This window comes from Marmota flaviventris, chromosome 3 (genome assembly GCF_047511675.1).
Source record: "Marmota flaviventris isolate mMarFla1 chromosome 3, mMarFla1.hap1, whole genome shotgun sequence".
In the NCBI taxonomy this organism is placed as follows: Eukaryota; Metazoa; Chordata; class Mammalia; order Rodentia; family Sciuridae; genus Marmota; species Marmota flaviventris.
In genome coordinates, this window is record NC_092500.1 from 125,314,715 (window position 1) to 125,334,485 (window position 19,771).

General features: G+C 40.4%; 1 protein-coding gene across 1 annotated transcript in view; it reads right to left on the reverse strand.

Annotated features, from left to right (window-relative positions):
- The window catches only part of LOC114104931 (uncharacterized), a 343,694-nt gene that overhangs the window by 23,614 nt on the left and 300,309 nt on the right, over positions 1–19,771 (reverse strand). The window contains exons 41-43 of the mRNA XM_071610374.1: positions 5,420–5,728; positions 1,072–1,380; positions 663–980 (exon numbers count right to left, since the gene is read on the reverse strand). Of these exons, the coding sequence (XP_071466475.1) occupies positions 663–980; positions 1,072–1,380; positions 5,420–5,728 (936 nt within the window). The remainder of the gene's footprint in view (positions 1–662; positions 981–1,071; positions 1,381–5,419; positions 5,729–19,771) is intronic.

Below are 19,771 nucleotides of genomic sequence, written 5' to 3' on the forward strand. Positions count from 1 at the left end.
TCCCCCAAACCCAAAGCTGGAAGGTTTTCTCTGATATGTGGATGCTAATTCACAATAAGGGCCAGGGGGCTAAGGAAGAATAGATGTACTTTGGATTATACAGAGGGGAATGAATGGATGGGAGGGGATGTAGGGGTAGGAAAGATAGTAGAATAAATCAGACATTATTACCCTATGTGCATATATGATTACGTGACTGGTGTAACTCTGCATCATGTACAACCAGAAGAATGAGAATTGATACTCCATATATGTATAATGTATCAAAACACATTCTATTATCATGTACAGCTAGTAAGAACAATATATACATTATATATATATATATATATATATATATATATAAAATAGAAAATGTCTGAAGCAAATATGGTAGCCAAAGTTTAAGATTTGAGAAAATTTTGCAGAGGGTATTTGGATGTTCTTTATCTTACTGTTTTTCTGTAATGTTTAATCTATATAGGTAATAATAAACCTATAGCCTTTGTCAATAAAAAAAAATCCTCTGAAAAACGCCCTTGACATGGCCTGAAACATGAATGATCATTGAGAAGAACAATATTTCACCAAGGAATGTCTCACTTTTATAGTCTGCTCTCCATGCTGTCTGCTCTTAGAGACAAGTCACTCAAAAACATCCTGTCAGCCCTGACCTCTCTTACCTGAGCAGACCACAGAGGCTGTGTTTCCATGGGCACAGGCAGGAACACCCAGGGCAGTCACAGGACAATTCCACAAGAAGGACTCAGACCCTGAGCAGTGGAATTGGTCTCTCCAGATCTCATCTCCTCCTTCCACAAAGTACTCTCCCTTTGGGGTGGAGATGGTGACTCCACAGCTCAGCTGACGGCAAACAACATTGGCATTGGCCATATTCCAGTGGGAGGCACAGAGTGTTCTCCAGCCTCCAGAGGTCTTCATCTCCACTTGGCCCTCACACTGAGAGCTGCCATTTTTCATGAGCCTGACTTCTGTGTACTCTGGCAGGAGAAGACAGGATTTCAGTAACATCTCACGTTTGTTACCACATCAGAGTGTGCAAAAAGGTTAAAGTCCTGATGTGGGTCTCACCTGAGCAGACAACTTGCACAGCCCCTCTGTGTTGGCAGCTGCCTGCAGGACAGGGCACTCTGGGGCAGAACCAGAGCTCAGGCTCCCACCCCTTACACTGGAACTCTTCAGCCCAGACCTGTTCACTGGCCTCTCTGAGGGGCAGGTCCAAGAGAAAAGATGCTGCCTTGCCACACCCCAGCTCTGCACAGATGACCTGGGCAGTGGGCAATGTGAAATTCCCATAAGGTACTGGAATCCATCCTCCTCCAGAATTCACTTCCACTCGTCCAGAGCAAGGTCCACCTCCTCCATCCAACCGCACAAATCCTGTGGAAGAAAATAACCAGTACAATGAGTATCTTGGGGAGGCATCTGGCTACAGATATGGAATTGCAATGTGATAGTAAGTTAATGCCCTGAAGAAGGGAATTCTGTCTTTGTAAAATAACATGCTCAGTAATTGTTTTTTCAAAGTAAGTCATCAAAATGGAATTTACTCAGTATGGGTAAAGATGCCTCTGATCAGGAAAGAATAAAAATGCGGCAGAGAAGTCCTCAAAGGAGACACAATCTATACTTTCTGCCCAGGTCTGATATAGAAGAGAGGTTAAAAAGACAATATTGAGGGCATGCTTCTATATTTTCTTATTTACAATACTAACATCTTTTCAGAATTTGCCACGTTCCAGAAATGTTTCTAGGTGCTGCGTTTGTATATTTGAAGAGCTTTACATCTAGTTGGGAGAAGACCAGTTTTAAGTCATTTGAAGTTTGTGAGTCACTGAGTGGAAAAAGAAAGAAAAATTGCATCTGTAGAAATCTATTGATTCATAGGAATCATTCTCACTCGAGTAAATTAAAAATTGCAGTCATATATATCCTTGTCTGATCTTTTGCTCTATAGATATATTGCTTCCTTGGGCATGTTTCAAGCTTCTTATGAAAGTATCATCCAATGGACATTTTCTTCCTCTATTCTGACCTTCTCAATACCTGAGCTTTAAGTCACTCCTGCAAATCATTTTTCTCCTTTTGTGCCAGAGGGATATACAAAATTCACACAAATGGACACAGATTGCTCATCCCACACCAGGGTCTTAAGTGATGCTGAGGTAATTCTTAGGTGCTCTTTGTCAACCCACCAAGGCCATCCCTCAGATATTGTAAGCTTTTTCTATCTTCACAAAATTTTTTTCTCCATGTCCCATTCTTTTCAAACTTACCTGCCAATATACTCTTCTTGTATCATTGTTTCCATCAGATATAAATAATTTCCCCATATCATATCACCTTTATATTTTCCTTAGTTTTCAAATTTATTTTAAGTGATACCTAATGACATAGTGTACATATTAATGGAGTAAATTCATATTCTGATACATATATATGTTGCATTTATTTTCTCCTGAAAAACTTTTCATTTCTTTTTGGTGAAAGATTCCAATATGCTTTCTTCTAGCTTTTGAAATGTGGTTCATGATTGTTTTCTATAGTCATCCTCCTGTGCCACAGTGCACCAGAACTTATTATTCCTATTTAAGTAAAACCCATTATTCATTGATCAGTCTGTTGCCTTCCATTCCCATTCCCTATACTCTCTAGTCTATGGTAACCACAATTCTACTCTCAACATCTATGAGGTCAACTCTTACATATTTGACATACAGTGAGACTATAAGATACTTGTCTTTCTTTGCCTGACTTATTTCGCTTAACCTAGTGATCTCCTGACCCATGCATGTTATCTCAGGATTTATTTCATTTTTATGGCTAAATAGTATCCCATCGTATTTCACTTATTTATCCATTTATCAGCTGATGGGCATTTAGATTATTTCAATTTCTTAGCTACTATGAATAGTGCTGCCATAAACATGGGAGTCCAGATGTCTCTTCAACAGTGATTTCACTTCCTTTGGACATATGCTCAGCATTGGGATTGCTGTATCATATGGTAATTTGGTGGGGGGCAGGATGTCTGATAATGTCTTTGTACCTCCTTTATTTCTAAAGGATAGATTTTTCTGGATTCAGTATTCTTGATTGGTAGGTTTTTCTTCATTTCTCTGAAAATTTCATGGCACTCACTTCTGACCTATATGTTTACCATTGAGAAGTCTGCCATCAGGTGAACTGGGACATCCTTATATGTTATTTGTTTGTTTTATTTTTTCTCTTGATGTCTGAGAGTCTTTATCTTTTACCTTTGACAGCTGTATTATAATAGATAGAGATAAGAACCTGAGGCTCCCAATCACAACTGCCCAACTAATTTTTCACCTTCAAGCAGAGACAACTAACTATCTTCTTATTGTGCTACCAGGGGTTGAGGAGGAATGAGGTGGGAAGTCCTGTGGCCAATAATGGTGCAATGGTATATCACACCTTGAAGCCACAGCCTGCTGAGGCAACACAGAAGTGGGGAGGGACCAAGGCCCTCAGTGCTATGAGCTGCCTACTGCTAAGGTGGACTTAAGGCTCCAGACTCCTGCAACCAGCCACAGGTGCTGCAGGCTCTTCTTGAGTCTGTCTCACCAGCACACAGGTCTTGCTCAGTTACTTCTAGTCTATGTCTGAGGCCTCTAATACCTACTCAGTGCCGGGTATTATCATGGTAGGCCTGGCACTGAACTCCAAGACAAAGTGCTGTGCCAGCACTGTGCCCTGATCCTTAGAAAGTCTTGCTTTCCCCTCTTCTGCTAGAGATTGGAGGACTGGTGGTAGAGACAGTCTCTTTGCTGCCCAACAAAATACAGTGCCAGAGTCTCAATGTGAGGTTATTGGCATGGGGACAGGGTTGTTGGGCACCAGGTTTTACTGTGGAAGGCCTAGTTCTGGGTTTCAAGTCTAAGGTCTGGGCTTAATTCCCTTTTCATTCTTCAAGAATGCATTTTTCTTTATGCTAGGTTGCTTGAGGTTGGGGAAAGGGCAATTCTGATCTTTCTTCCTCATTCATGTGTCTTTTCTTTTTACCATAGTAAAAGCAGGCTCTCACCTAGTCTATTGTCTCTTATGAAGCCAGTTTGGTGTGTAAATAACAGTTAATGTGGTGTATTTGTGGGAGATCACGGAACAACCATCCTGGTCTGAGTCCTAAACTACCAAAACATTTTACCATAATAAATATGCATTAATATTTTATTGCATTCAACATTAATTTGCCAACACAGGGTTAAATTTATCTCCTAAGTATATAGATGTTGCTTTGGAAAAGAAATGTAGAGAGAATCTATTGTAGTAATAATGGAAGAAAAATCTGTGACTCAGCATTTCACTCACAGTTCTCTGGACTTTCCTGCCAATGAGCTGAGAATTGTGATGTCTGAATCTGGAAAGAATTTCCAAGTTTGCAGTAATCCATAAATTCCCCTGTAATGTATTTAATCCCATCCCTGTACCCATACTCCTACTAACCCAGTGCAAAAAATCTCAATTCAACTGAAAAAAGCAAGACTCATTCTTGTCTATCCTTTGAAAAGGGGATATTCGTGGTAATTTATGGAGATGATTTTAAGTGGAATGATTCTACAAAACCAAAACCTATCTTTTCAAGTATGGCTGTGGAGAAGGGAAAGGACAATATTTGAGGTTTACAAGAAATAATTAAATGAAGCCCATTAGCCATTGCTACTTCAAGCACCCAGTGTCCATGGGGACCTCTTAGTCCAATGTCTCTTATTTCCCCAGGATCAGATATACACTTTTGGTCATTTTCATTTTCTTAGGCAGTGGAGAATATGCAGAGTGGGAGGCCGAACTAGCACATGACTGTGTCTGACTCCCCTGCTGCCCGGTGTGGCAACTGGAAGTCATGCTGTGATCTGGATAGCCCCGGTCTTCTAGGGTGCGAGCGACTGTGTCTTCATGCATGGGCATGCTTTCCTACATTCCCGTGGGTGGAGCTATGATCACCTGTTCCTTTGTAATATTACCTCTTGCCCTGTTTGGGATAAGAATGTTCCATGGAACTGCCCTTTATGTGTCCCCTTCTCTTACTGTGCCCTTGGGTGTGGCCTTCCTAGATATCAGTCAAACTGCTGACAGTGGACATCATGAAGCTAGATTCAGCCCCTTGTAACTTGACCCCTTGCCTCATTTGAATGGCTTCTCCTCAATAAAAAGGGTCAGCACATGTGGGCTCTCTCTCTCTGTCTCTCTCTCTCTGAACCCTTAAGGTCAGAGGAGCTGTCACAGCACCCCCAAAGAAAAAGGTATTTCTGTCTCTTGTGTGGTTATTTCGCACAGCCCAATTAGCCCAGTGATCCCTGAGTGTTTTAGCCATGAGCAACCAGGCAAATGGTGTCCTTGGGTGGGCAAAAAGGTCTGAGTGTTTAAGTCACCGGGAAAGTGGCAATGCAGACCATACCTGAGCAGATGACACCTGCGTCCCTCACATGCAAGCAGTAGTGCTGCCTCCCAGTAGGGCACTTCCACACTTGGTCCTCCTCTCCTGTGCACTTCAGCTCATCCAGCCAGATGGGCCCTGATCCCTCCCCAAATTGTGCATAGTCCATGGCATCAAGGGCCACTCCACAGCCCATTTGTCTGCACACCACTTGGGCATCATTCAGGTCCCAACCCTGATCACAGATAGTGCCCCAGGAATTCTTCTGAAAGATCTCCACTCTGCCTGCACAGCGACTGCCCCCATCCACCAGGCGGACTTGTGGAGTCCCTGAGGAGAAAGAATCATGTCAATGCTTGTATTTACAAAGTAAATGAGAAGAGTATTCTTATTTTGTGGTACTCCCTCCCTCAACCAATCAGTTGATAGAATTTGCTTTACGATTGCAGAACTTGCTGTGTAAGATATGGAGATGTTTATACCAGGGCAGCAGTTAAGTTTCAATTCCTACCAAAATAAGTAGGAGAATTAATTGTGTAAAGAACAAGAAATGAGATTAAATACAATATAATCTAGTTAGATGTCTCAGGTAGCAGTTATTAGGTAGTTGATATCATAGATAAACTTATGATTTGTGGAATTCTTCATGGGATCTGATAACGCAATTCTAGAAATGTCAGGTTTCCTACCTTGAGTAGTTAAAAGTGTCTTTTTCTGAATGACTTCTAAAAGTCAATGGGCCAGCATCTGATTGGTTCTTATAGAGCACACACACACTTGAGTGCCAATGGCCTGAGATGTGGGAGAACCAGAGCACAGGGGATAGAGTACGGAACTGGGATGAGATCATCAGAAACCTCAGGTGACAGCCATGAATCCTGAAAGATGAGTGGACCATTGTTTGTCTCCAAATATTTCACCAATAATTCTAGGCTTCAGAGTTCAGATTGGACATGTAATGTCAAAACTTGACTCACTTTAGGTAGATTGAGCAAGTTTTCAAAAAAGATGATTCCAGATATCGACCTTCAGCTCCAGTTGGAATCATAGAATGTTACTTTTTTACCCAAAATTATCCTTCAGGAGTTGTTAATATTCAAAAAGAGGCATTTTTGGTATGGAGATAAATAGCATAAAAGAGGTACCTTTGTTGTGACTCTTTGAGTGAAAAAGATTAAGGAAAAAGGCATAGTAGTATTTTGAGAAAAGAAAAAGAGGAACTATAAAAATCTATTGATCAAACTATGTTTGATAAATCTAAACAGCATGGAGAAGCAGAAAGGCAGCCCAGAGAAAAGTACAAAGCAATTTACAACTTTATCTCTAGCTGCCTGGGTGAGGGAAGCAACCTGCAAGCATAAGGTAAGCTGGATAGTCCAGACAACCCAGATGGTGTCAGCACCAGCAGTCTTACCTGCTGTAGGAGAAACACATGGTTCTTACAAGCATTAGATCAAATTTGGGGAATTATTCTGAGAGAGAGAGTACTCTTGTACAACAAGATAGGAAGAGTGCCTGTCACAAACACCCTGAGAGCATTGCATTGCAGGGGAGGGATGGAGGTCTTATTAGTAAGTTGTCTCACCCTCTGTGGAGAAGAGTAATTCCAGTTGCATGTCATCTGACAATTCATGGCATTCCCATGTCGCCTCTCCAGGGATTACACTATTTTCCACAGGCTTTTCAGAGATTCACCATGGCTAGGACACTTCTCATACCCCAGTGGGCACCTTCTAGAGGCCCCTGAAGCATGTGTGTGCCTACTTATTGGGTCTGCAAACTGAAGGAAGGGCTGACTTGACCTTTGACATGCCTCCAGGTTTCCAGACAAAACACCTACAGGGATATTATGGCCTGTCTTGTCAACACTCCCAACCTCCTTGACAGGAAATGAGGAGCACAGTATAGCCAATCTATTGCCCCCAAATGCAGCATATTTGGTGGGAAAAGAAAGGAACTGCAATTGGTTTCTTTTGCAGTCAACTGACCCCCATATACCTGGTATATTTAAATGTTAGATGACCTGGAAAGGTGTCTCCAATGCAAATACTTTGGCTGGGAGAAATTTTTGACATATATTTTTCTTCATGCTTTATTATATTTTCTTTACTATTATTTAATTAATTTGTTTTTTAATTCTTCAAATGGATTTTTCTTTTTCTTTCTCATTTTCCTCTCTCTCTCTCTCGTACTGGTGATTGAACCCAGATCACTTTAACTCTGAGCTACACCCCTTGCCCTTTCTAATTTTATTTATTTTTGCTTAGGCTGGTACTGAACTTATACTCTTCCTGTCTCAGGCTTCAGAGTCCCTAAGATTACAGGCAAGTGCCACTTGCCTGGTTAATGTCCCCCTGCCCCTTTTTTAATGTGACAAATATTTTTCTTCCTCTTTTTAAATTCCCCATCTTCTTTCCCTCTTATTTTCCATCTTTAATCTTTTTTTGAATTAATTTTCCTTTTACTAATTTTTTACTTTCTTGTTCATTCTATATTTGTTCTTCCCTTTATCTATTGTTAGTGCTGTTTTAGTTTTGTTGAGTGTAATTGATTATTATTGTATTTCTATAGCTGGTTTGTTTATTTATTTATTTTGGTACTAGGGATTGAACCTAGGGGAACATAACAATTGAACCACATCCCCAGCCCTTTTTTTTTTTGTATTTTGAGACAGCCCTTTTTTAGTATTAGCAAGGCTTAGGGCCTTGCTAAGTTGCCGAGGATGGCTTTGAACTCGTAATCCTCCTGCTGCAGCCTCTTGAGCTGCTGGGATTAAGTGGCCATTTTGGATGGTCCATCAGAGGTTGGATCACAAATTTAAAGAGACTAGCAGGATAATTTAACATTATAACAAGACACAGTACTTGTCCATAATTTTATTTTTGTGTTGGTTACTTCCATTGTTTGCTTCTGAGTTATGCTGGTGTTCAAGTGAAGGACCTTGAACATGTTTGATGTGTGCTTTGCCATCGAGTTATAACTCCAGCCAATGTAGAGACATTGAATCTTACTAAAGCCGTGACCTAGTCCTGCTGAAGGGTTGGTGGATATTTCATAATGAATAGGGAAGAGAGAAATCCACAGCTGATGAGCCACCAGCAAGTAGGCATAACTCCTGCTCCTGGACAGTCTCCAGCTTAACAACACTAGAGAAAAATAATTCAAATGTTGTGGAAAAAGTTCCTTGAATGACCTCAGCACAGGTTACTGCCATATCACTTCAGACCAAAATAAAAATAATATTGGGAAAATAACCACAGAGAGAATGTCCTACACACTGTGCTGTCTATAACAACACACCTAACTACCAGAAGGACCACATTTGTATGAGCACTACAGAGAAAGATGTGCTCTGACACAATACCTGGGGTTTCAAAACCCATTATTATCAACCAAAGAAGCTACAGAGAAACAACCTACAATGTCCACTTCAAATTAATTTCAACACTATAGGACACCTACACACTAAGGCACTTAATTAAGAGAAGGCTGCTTACTAAGAAGAACCTCATATGACAGATTTATAAACAGAAACACTAAAGGCAAGGAGGGAATGGAGTGATGTACTTAAGACCTTGAAAGAAAACAACTGTGAACTACATGACTGTGTACAGTAAAGTTATCCCTCAAAATCAAAGAAAATAAGTCATCTGAAGAACATATTAAAGGAATTTTGAACCACTGAACCTGCACTGTAGAAGGTTCTGTATCAATCCTACACACATAAGATTGTAGGAAGCAAGACAACCTAGCTACTGAGAGCATGGGAAGGAATAAATCTCATTAGAAGAGCAGACAAACAATTGAGAAGGAAGAAAGAATCAAACATTATCAATTCAGTAAATCATTAAAGCTCCAAAATGAATAGGGGAGAAGGACATGACCATAGATTATTCAAACTGTCCAGAAACAAAAACAGCAACAAAATGACAGGAACTACTACAAACCCTCATAATAACTCTGAGTGTAAGTGGTCTGATTCTCCAATTAAAAGATGCAGACTGGCTAACTGCATTAAAAATCAAGAGCTAACAACTTGCTGTCTGCAAGAAACTCACCAGAGAGGCAAAGACATATATAGACGGAGAAGAAAAGGATTGAAAATGATATTGCAAACAAATGGAACTTAACAGCAAACAGAAGTAGCTATATTCATATATGAAAAATACAATTTCAGAATTATAAGAGACAAAGAAGGTCACTATGTATTAGTAAATGGAATAAACCATCAAGAAGATATAATAATTACAAATAAATATGTACCAGGTGGGACCCAACATGGTGGCAGGTGGGGAGGCAGTGCTTTCAGTACCTCCTCAAACACGGGGAGAGAGTGTCACATTAATATGTTCAGATTCTACCTGCTGAGAAACTTCTAGCAAAATTCCACTGAAGTGAGACCTGCTGGGGAATTTGTGGGATTATTGGAGGTGACAGTTTGCCCCAGATGAGTGAATCTCTGCCATGCGGGGTGGAGGTCCAGACCCACCACCCACCGCCGCTGTGTGGCGACCAGCACAATAGGAGGCAGTTCACCAGGGCGCGGCATAGGGACCCTATGAAGAGGTTGCTAACCAAGCCTTCATGAAACAGTGAACCAGAACTGAAACCAACTGAGACTGGGTCAGACCAGAGACAGGCCAGACCCACACCTCCCTTCAGACACTCCGGCAAGGAGGCTGGGGCCCACCATAGCAGAGAGATGACATCACCAGAGTTCGGCTGATGGGATCTATTCCCAGCAGAATCGGCTTTAGCAGGGGTGTGACTCCCACCCCCACCAGATACATACAACATTTCTAGGCATTGTCTCCAACCACAAAGGAGAGACCACAGAGATATACAAAACCAAAACAAATTTATAGGAGAAAAGAGAAGCACAGCAGTTAAACAGAGTTGGAAAGTAATGTGAACACCATGAAAAAACAAGGGGAAAAAGGATTACAAACAATGCAGGAAAACTTAAATTTACAGGAGAACCTAGAGGCATCAGAAAAATGGACAGAGAAAGAACTCAAGGCATACCTGACTCAGATGGAATGGAATCTTAGAGAAGTCATTAGACAGCAAGTGCAAACAATGAAAGAATACTTTGAAAACAAATTACATAAGCAAATTCAAATAGCAAAAAATGAACTCTACCAGGAGATAGAGATTAAAAAAAAATCAAACAGTAATCCTAGAAATGCAGGAAACCATAAACCAAATGAAAAAACTCAAACTAGAATATTACAAATAGACTAGATCAAATAGAAGTCAGAATATCAGATAATGAAGACAAAGTTTATCAACTTGAATATAGTCAACACAGAAAGGATGGTAAGAAATCACGATCAATGCATCCAAGAGATATGGGATGTCATGAAAAAACCAAACTTGAGAGTCATTGGGATAGAAGAAGTTATAGAGGTTCAAACCAAAGGAATGAACAATCTGTTGAATAAAATAATCTTAGAAAATTTTCCAGATATGAAAGATGGAATAGATTGCCAAATCCTGGAAGCCTACAGGACCCCAAACATACAAAACCGTAATAGACCAACTCCAAGACACATAATTATGAAGATATCCAACATACAGAACAAGGAAAGAATATTAAAAGCTACGAGAGAAAGGAGGCAGATTACATTCAGGGGTAAACCAATTAGGTTAACGGCTGATTTTTCATCACAGACGTTGAAAGCGAGAAGATCCTGGAACAACGTATTTCAAACGCTGAAAAATAATGGATTCCAACCAAGAATACTGTATCCAGCAAAATTAAGCTTCAGATTTGACAATGAAATTAAAATATTTCATGATAAACTAAAGTTAAAAGAATTCGCAGCCAGAAAACCAGCACTGCAAGGCATTTTGAGCAAAACACTACAAGAAGAGGAATTGAAAAACAGCACCCAAAACTAACAGTGGGAGGTAACTCAGTAAAGGGGGGGGATAACCAAAGAGGAAAAACTAGCCAAATTAAAATAAATAAATAAATAAGCATGACTGGAAATACAATCCATATACCAATAGTAACCCTAAACGTTAATGGCTTAAATTCACCAATGCAGAGACATAGGCTAGTAACCTGGATTAAAAAAACAGATCCAACAATATTCTGCCTTCAGGAGACTCATATGATAGGAAAAGACATACACAGGCTGAAGGTGAAAGGTTGGGAAAAATCATACCACTCACATGGTCCTTGGAAGCAAGCAGGAGTGGCCATACTCATATCGAATAAAATCAACTTCAAACCTAAGTTAATCAAAAGGGATAAAGAAGGACACTATAAACTGTTAAAAGGAACCATTCACCAACAAGACATAACAATTATCAATATGTATGCACCAAATAATGGTGCTACAACGTTCATAAAACAAACTCTCCTCAAGTTTGAGTCAAATAGACCACAACACAATAATTATGGGTGACCTCAACACACTGATCTCTCCATTGGACAGATCCTCCAGACAAAAGTTGAATAAAGAAACTATAGAGAGCTTCCAATCACTCCTGCAAGGTAGGCGGGCCTGCGACCCACTGGCAGAAGAGGAGCAGCGGCCTGCTGAGAGGCTGAGCCGCCCCCTCCCCCTGCACTGGCAAAGTAGAGGGAACTGTGACCACGCACAGAGCAGGCCCAGTGGCCTGCTGAGGGGCAGAGCCGCCCCACACCCCCCGCGCCTGCCAGGTAGGGGAACTGTGACCACCGACAGAAAAGGCCCAGTGGCCCGCGGCGGGACAGAGCTTCCAATGACTCCTGCAAGGTAGGCGGGCCTGCGACCCACTGGCAGAAGAGGAGCAGCGGCCTGCTGAGAGGCAGAGCCGCCCCCTCCCCCTGCGCCGGCAAGGTAGACGGAACTGTGACCACCCACAGAACAGGCCCAGCGGCCTGCTGAGGGGCAGAGCCGCCTCCCACCCCCCGCGCCTGCCAGGCAGGCAGAACTGTGACCACCGACAGAAAAGGCCCAGTGGCCCGCGGAGGGGCAGAGCTTCCAATCACTCCTGAAAGGTAGGCGGGCCTGCGACCCACCGGCAGAAGAGGAGCAGCGGCCTGCTGAGAGGCAGAGCCGCCCCCTCCCCCCTGCGCCTGCAAGGTAGACGGAACTGTGACCACCATCAGAACAGGTCAGACCTGCAACCGAGAGACAGAACAGGCCCAGTGGCCTGAGGAAGGGTAGAGCCGCCCCCCCCCCCCGCACCTGCAAGGTAGGCGGACCTGCGACCCACTGGTAGTACAGCCCCAGAGGCCTACAGAGGGGCAGTGCCGCTGCCTGCGCCTGCAAAGTAGGCAGAACTGCGACCACCGACAGAACAAGCCTAGCGGCCCGCAGAGGGACAGAGCCGCCGCCCGTGCCTGCAAGGTCGGCAGACCTGCTACCGACTGGCAGAGCAGGCCCAACGGCCTGCCGGCGTGGTAGGCACATTGCCCCAATTGGAGGAGGGGCAGAGCCGCCGCCCGCGCCTGCGAGGGAGACTTTACAACTATACAAGACCAATATAAATATATAGGGGGAAAATTCAATAGCACAACAGTTTCACCAAGTAGAAAGGAACGCGAACAGTATGAAGACACAAGGAAAGAAAGGACCACAAGCATTGCAGGTCAACTCAACGTTAGAAGAGGTAATAGCTGCAGCAGATGGAATGTCAGATAAAGAATTCAGGATATACATGCTTCAGATGATCTGGAGTCTCAAGGAAGACATCAGACAGCAAAATCAGACAATGAAAGATCACTTCAACAATGAATTACATAAACAAATCCAAGAAGCAAAAGATCAACTATACAGGGAAATAGAGGTTATAAAAAACAAACAAACAGAAATCCTAGAAATGCAGGAAGCAATAAGCCAACTTAAAAACTCAATTGAGAATACTACCAGCAGAGTAGAACACTTAGAAGATAGAACATCAGACAATGAAGATAAAGTATTTCAACTTGAAAAGAACATAGACAGCTCAGCAAGACTGTTAAGAAACCATGAGCAGAACATCCAAGAAATATGGGATAACATCAAGAGACCAAATTTAAGAGTCATTGGGATACAGGAAGGGACAGAGTTTCAAACCAAAGGAATGAGCAATCTATTCAATGAAATAATACGAGAAAACTTCCCAGACTTGAAGAATGAGACAGAACCCCAAATCCTAGAAGCCTACAGGACGCTGAATGTGCAAAATCATAAGAGACCTACACCTAGACACATTATAATGAAGATGCCCAACATACAGAATAAGGAGAGAATTTTAAAAGCTACAAGAGAAAGGAAGCAGATCACATTTAGGGGTAAGCCAATCAGGATAACAGCTGATCTTTCAACACAGACTCTGAAAGCTAGAATATCCTGGAATAACATATTTCAAACACTGAAAGAAAATGGGTTCCAACCAAGAATTGTGTTTCCAGCGAAATTAAGCTTCAGGATGGAAGATGAAATTAAAACCTTCCACGATAAACAAAAGCTAAAAGAATTTGCAGCTAGAAAACCATCTCTTCAAAACATCCTTGGCAAAACATTACAGGAAGAGGAAACGGAAAATAACAATGAAAACCAACAGTGGGAGGTAGGACACTAAAGGGGGGAAAATAATCAAAGTGGAAAACAAACCATGTTTAGTAACATAAATAAACAAATATGGCTGGAAGAACAACCCATATCTCAATAATAACCCTAAATGTTAATGGCTTAAACTCACCAATCAAGAGACACAGGCTAGTAGAATGGATCACAAAACCAGACCCAACAATATGCTCCCTACAGGAGACGCATTTGATAGGAAAAGACATACATAGGCTGAAGGTGAAAGGTTGGGAAAAATCATATCACTCATATGGACTTCGGAAACAAGCAGGAGTATCCATACTCATATCAAATAAAATAGATTTCAAGCCAAAGTTAATCAAAAGGGATAAAGAGGGACACTACATACTGCTCAAGGGAACCATACACCAACAAGACATAACAATCATAAATATATATGCCCCAAACAATGGTGCAGCTATGTTCATCAAACAAACTCTTCTCAAGTTCAAGAGTCTAATAGACCACCATACAATAATCATGGGAGACTTCAACACACCTCTATCACCACTGGACAGATCTTCCAAACAAAAGTTGAATAAGGAAACTATAGAACTCAATAACACAATTAATAACCTAGACTTAATTGACATATATAGAATATACCACCCAACATCAAGCAGTTACACTTTTTTCTCAGCAGCACATGGATCCTTCTCAAAAATAGATCATATATTATGTCACAGGGAAACTCTTAGACAATATAAAGGAGTAGAGATAATACCATGCATCCTATCTGATCATAATGGAATGGAACTGAAAATCAACGATAAAAGAAGGAAGGAAAAAGAATACATCACTTGGAGAATGAACAATAGGTTACTGAATGATCAATGGGTTATAGAAGACATCAAGGAGGAAATTAAAAAATTCTTAGAGATTAATGAAAACACAGACACAACATATCGGAATCTATGGGACACATTGAAAGCAGTTCTAAGAGGAAAATTCATTGCTTGGAGTTCATTCCTAAAAAAAGAAAAAACCAACAAATAAATGATCTCATACTTCATCTCAAAATCCTAGAAAAAGAAGAGCAAATCAACAGCAAAAGAAGTAGAAGGCAAGAAATAATTAAAATCAGAGCTGAAATTAATGAAATCGAAACAAAAGAAACAATTGAAAAAATTGACAAAACTAAAAGTTGGTTCTTTGAAAAAATAAACAAAATCGACACACCCTTAGCCATGCTAGCGAAGAGAAGAAGAGAGAGAACTCAAATCACTAACATACGGGATGAAAGAGGCAATATCACAACAGACACTTCAGAAATACAGAAGATAATAAAAAATTATTTTGAATCCTTATACTCCAATAAATTAGAAGATAGTGAAGGCATCGATAAATTTCTGAAGTCATATGATCTGCCCAGATTGAGTCAGGAGGATATAGACAACCTAAACAGACCAATATCAATTGAGGAAATAGAAGAAACCATCAAAAGACTACCAACTAAGAAAAGCCCAGGACCGGATGGGTATACAGCAGAGTTTTACAAAACCTTTAAAGAGGAACTAATACCAATACTTTTCAAGCTACTTCGGGAAATAGAAAAAGAGGGAGAACTTCCAAATTCATTCTACGAGGCCAACATCACCCTGATACCAAAACCAGACAAAGACACTTCAAAGAAAGAAAACTACAGACCAATATCTCTAATGAACCTAGATGCAAAAATCCTCAATAAAATTCTGGCCACTTGGATACAAAAACATATCAAAAAAATTGTGCACCATGATCAAGTAGGATTCATCCCTGGGATGCAAGGCTGGTTCAATATACGGAAATCAATAAATGTTATTCACCACATCAATAGACTTAAAAATAAGAACCATATGATCATCTCGATAGATGCGGAAAAAGCATTCGACAAAGTACAGCATCCCTTTATGTTCAAAACTCTAGAAAAACTAGGGATAACAGGAACATACCTCAATATTGTAAAAGCAATCTATGCTAAGCCTCAGGCTAGCATCATTCTGAATGGAGAAAAATTGAAGGCATTCCCTCTAAAATCTGGAACAAGACAGGAATGCCCTCTCTCACCACTTCTGTTCAACATAGTTCTCGAAACACTGGCCAGAGCAATTAGACAGACGAAAGAAATTAAAGGCATCAAAATAGGAAAAGAAGAACTTAAATTATCACTATTTGCAGATGACATGATTCTATACCTAGCAGACCCAAAAGGGTCTACAAAGAAACTATTAGAGCTAATAAATGAATTCAGCAAAGTGGCAGGATATAAAATCAACACGCATAAATCAAAGGCATTCCTGTATATCAGCGACAAATCCTCTGAAATGGAAATGAGGACAACCACTCCATTCACAATATCTTCAAAAAAAATAAAATACTTGGGAATCAACCTAACAAAAGAGGTGAAAGACTTATACAATGAAAACTACAGAACCCTAAAGAGAGAAATAGAAGAAGATCTTAGAAGATGAAAAAATATACCCTGTTCATGGATAGGCAGAACTAACATCATCAAAATGGCGATATTACCAAAAGTTCTCTATAGGTTTAATGCAATGCCAATCAAAATCCCAACGGCATTTCTTGTAGAAATAGAGAAAGCAATCATGAAATTCATATGGAAAAATAAAAGACCCAGAATAGCAAAAACAATGCTAAGCAGGAAGTGTGAGTCAGGCGGTATAGCGATACCAGACTTCAAACTATACTACAGAGCAATAGTAACAAAAACAGCATGGTACTGGTACCAAAACAGGCGGGTGGACCAATGGTACAGAATAGAGGACACAGAAACCAATCCACAAAACTACAACTATCTTATATTTGATAAAGGGTCTAAAAGCATGCAATGGAGGAAGGATAGCATCTTCAACAAATGGTGCTGGGAAAACTGGAAATCCATATGCAACAAAATGAAACTGAATCCCTTTCTCTCGCCATGCACAAAAGTTAATTCAAAATGGATCAAGGAGCTTGATATCAAATCAGAGACACGCCGTCTGATAGAAGAAAAAGTTGGCTACGATCTACATACTGTGGGGTCGGGCTCCAAATTCCTCAATAGGACACCCATAGCACAAAAATTAATAACTAGAATCAACAAATGGGACTTACTCAAACTAAAAAGTTTTTTCTCAGCTAAAGAAACAATAAGAGAGGTAAATAGAGAGCCTACATCCTGGGAACAAATCTTTACTCCTCACACTTCAGATACAGCCCTAATATCCAGAGTATACAAAGAACTCAAAAAATTAGACAATAAGAGAACAAACAACCCAATCAACAAATGGGCCAAGGACCTGAACAGACACTTCTCAGAGGAGGACATACAATCAATCAACAAGTACATGAAAAAATGCTCACCATCTCTAGCAGTCAGAGAAATGCAAATCAAAACCACCCTAAGATACCATCTCACTCCAGTAAGATTGGCAGCCATTAGGAAGTCAAACAACAACAAGTGCTGGCGAGGATGTGGGGAAAAGGGTACACTTGTACATTGCTGGTGGGACTGCAAATTGGTGCAGCCAATCTGGAAAGCAGTATGGAGATTTCTTGGAAAGCTGGGAATGGAGCCACCATTTGACCCAGCTATTCCCCTTCTTGGTCTATTCCCTAAAGACCTAAAAAGAGCATGCTACAGGGACACTGCTACATTGATGTTCATAGCAGCTCAATTCACAATAGCAAGACTGTGGAACCAACCCAGATGCCCTTCAATAGACGAATGGATTAAAAAAATGTGGCATTTATACACAATGGAGTATTACTCTGCATTAAAAAATGACAAAATCATAGAATTTGCAGGGAAATGGATGGCACTAGAGCAGATTATGCTAAGTGAAGCTAGCCAATCCCTAAAAAACAAATGCCAAATGTCTTCTTTGATATAAGGAGAGTAACTAAGAACAGAGTAGGGACAATGAGCATGAGAAGAAGATTAACATTAAACAGAGATGAGAGTTGGGAGGGAAAGGGAGAGAAAAGGGAAATTGCATGGAAATGGAAGGAGACCCTCAGGGTTATACAAAAGAACATACAAGAGGAAATGAGGGGAAAGGGAAAAATAATACAAGGGGGAGAAATGAAGGTCAGTAGAGGTGGTAGAGAGAGAAGAGGGGTGGGGAGGGGAGGGGAGGGGGGATAGTAGAGGATAGGAAAGGTAGCAGAACATGACAGTCACTAGTATGGCAATATGTAAATCAATGGATGTGTAATTGATGTGATTCTGCAATCTGTATATGGGCTAAAAATGGGAGTTCATAACCCACTTGAAGCAAAGTGTGAAAGATGATATATCAAGAACTATGTAATGTTTTGAACAACCAACAATAAAAAAAAAATAAATAAAAAAAGCAAAAAAAAAAAACAACAAAAAAAAGAAAATAAATTAAAAACTTACTCTGCAAAAAAAAAAAAAAAAAAAAAAAAAGAGCGTACTACAGGGATACTGCCACATTGATGTTCATAGCAGCACAATTCACAATAGATAGACTGTGGAACCAACCTAGATGTCCTTCAATAGACGAATGGATAAAAAAAATGTGGCATTTATACACAATGGAGTATTATGCAGCACTAAAAAATGACAAAATCATGGCATTTGCAGGGAAATGGATGGCATTAGAGCAGATTATGCTAAGTGAAGCTAGCCAATCCCTAAAAAACAAATGCCAAATGTCTTCTTTGATATAAGGAGAGCAACTAAGAACAGAGCAGGGAGGAAGAGCATGAGGAAAAGATTAACATTAAACAGGGACGAGAGGTGGGAAGGAAAGGGAGAGAGAAGGGAAATTGCATGGAAATGGAAGGAGACCCTCCTTGTTATACAAAATTACATATAAGAGGATGTGAGGGGGAAGGGAACAATAAGGGAGAGAATTGGATTACAGCAGATGGGGTAGGGAGAGAACATGGGAGGGGAGAGGAGGGGGGATAGTAGAGGATAGGAAAGGTAGCAGAATACAATAGTCACTAGTATGGCAATATGTAAAAACGTGGATGTGTAACGGATGTGATTTTGCAATGTGTATACGGGGTAAAAATGGGAGTTCATAACCCACTTGAATCAAATGTATGAAATATGATATGTCAAGAGCTTTGTAATGTTTTGAACAACCAATAAAAAAAAAAAAAAACAAATAAATATGTACCAAAGAAAAGAACCCATAATTTTATTAACAAAGTAGTCGTAGGATATAATGGGACAACACATTTCCATACAATACTAGTGGTACCTTAATATCCCATCTCACTAATCAATTTGGAATGCAGAGAAAATATCAACAGGCATATATCATAAATTCACTAATATTATGGATCAAGTGGACTTAACAGATATCTACAGAATATTCCATCCAACATCTTTAGAATACACATCTGGGTAAGCAGGATAGGTAAGTAAGAGTAGAGAGTCTGTGGTTCAACCAAGAATGTGTCTAAAATTTATTAATGGAACAGAAATAGCAAACCTATAAAGCAGAATAAGAACAACCAATAAGGCAGAGTGAGCATTTGAGGAAAAATTAAGGTAGACAGCTAAGAAAAGGCAAGGTAGACAGTTACAGAAAAGGCAAGAGAACATGTGAGAGAAGCACACTAGAATACGGGGCCATTGTGGATGGTCCATCAGAGGTTGGATCACAAATTTAAAGAGACTAGCAGGATAATTTCACATTATAACAAGACACAGCACTTGTCCATGATTCAGGAGTCTTTGCCTAGTTTAGTGCAAGCAGGGAAGAGTTAAGTAGATGACACAACCATTCTTGTCATTACACAGGTAATGAAGAGACAAGGGAGTTGAGTGTACTTGAAGGGGGAGGAT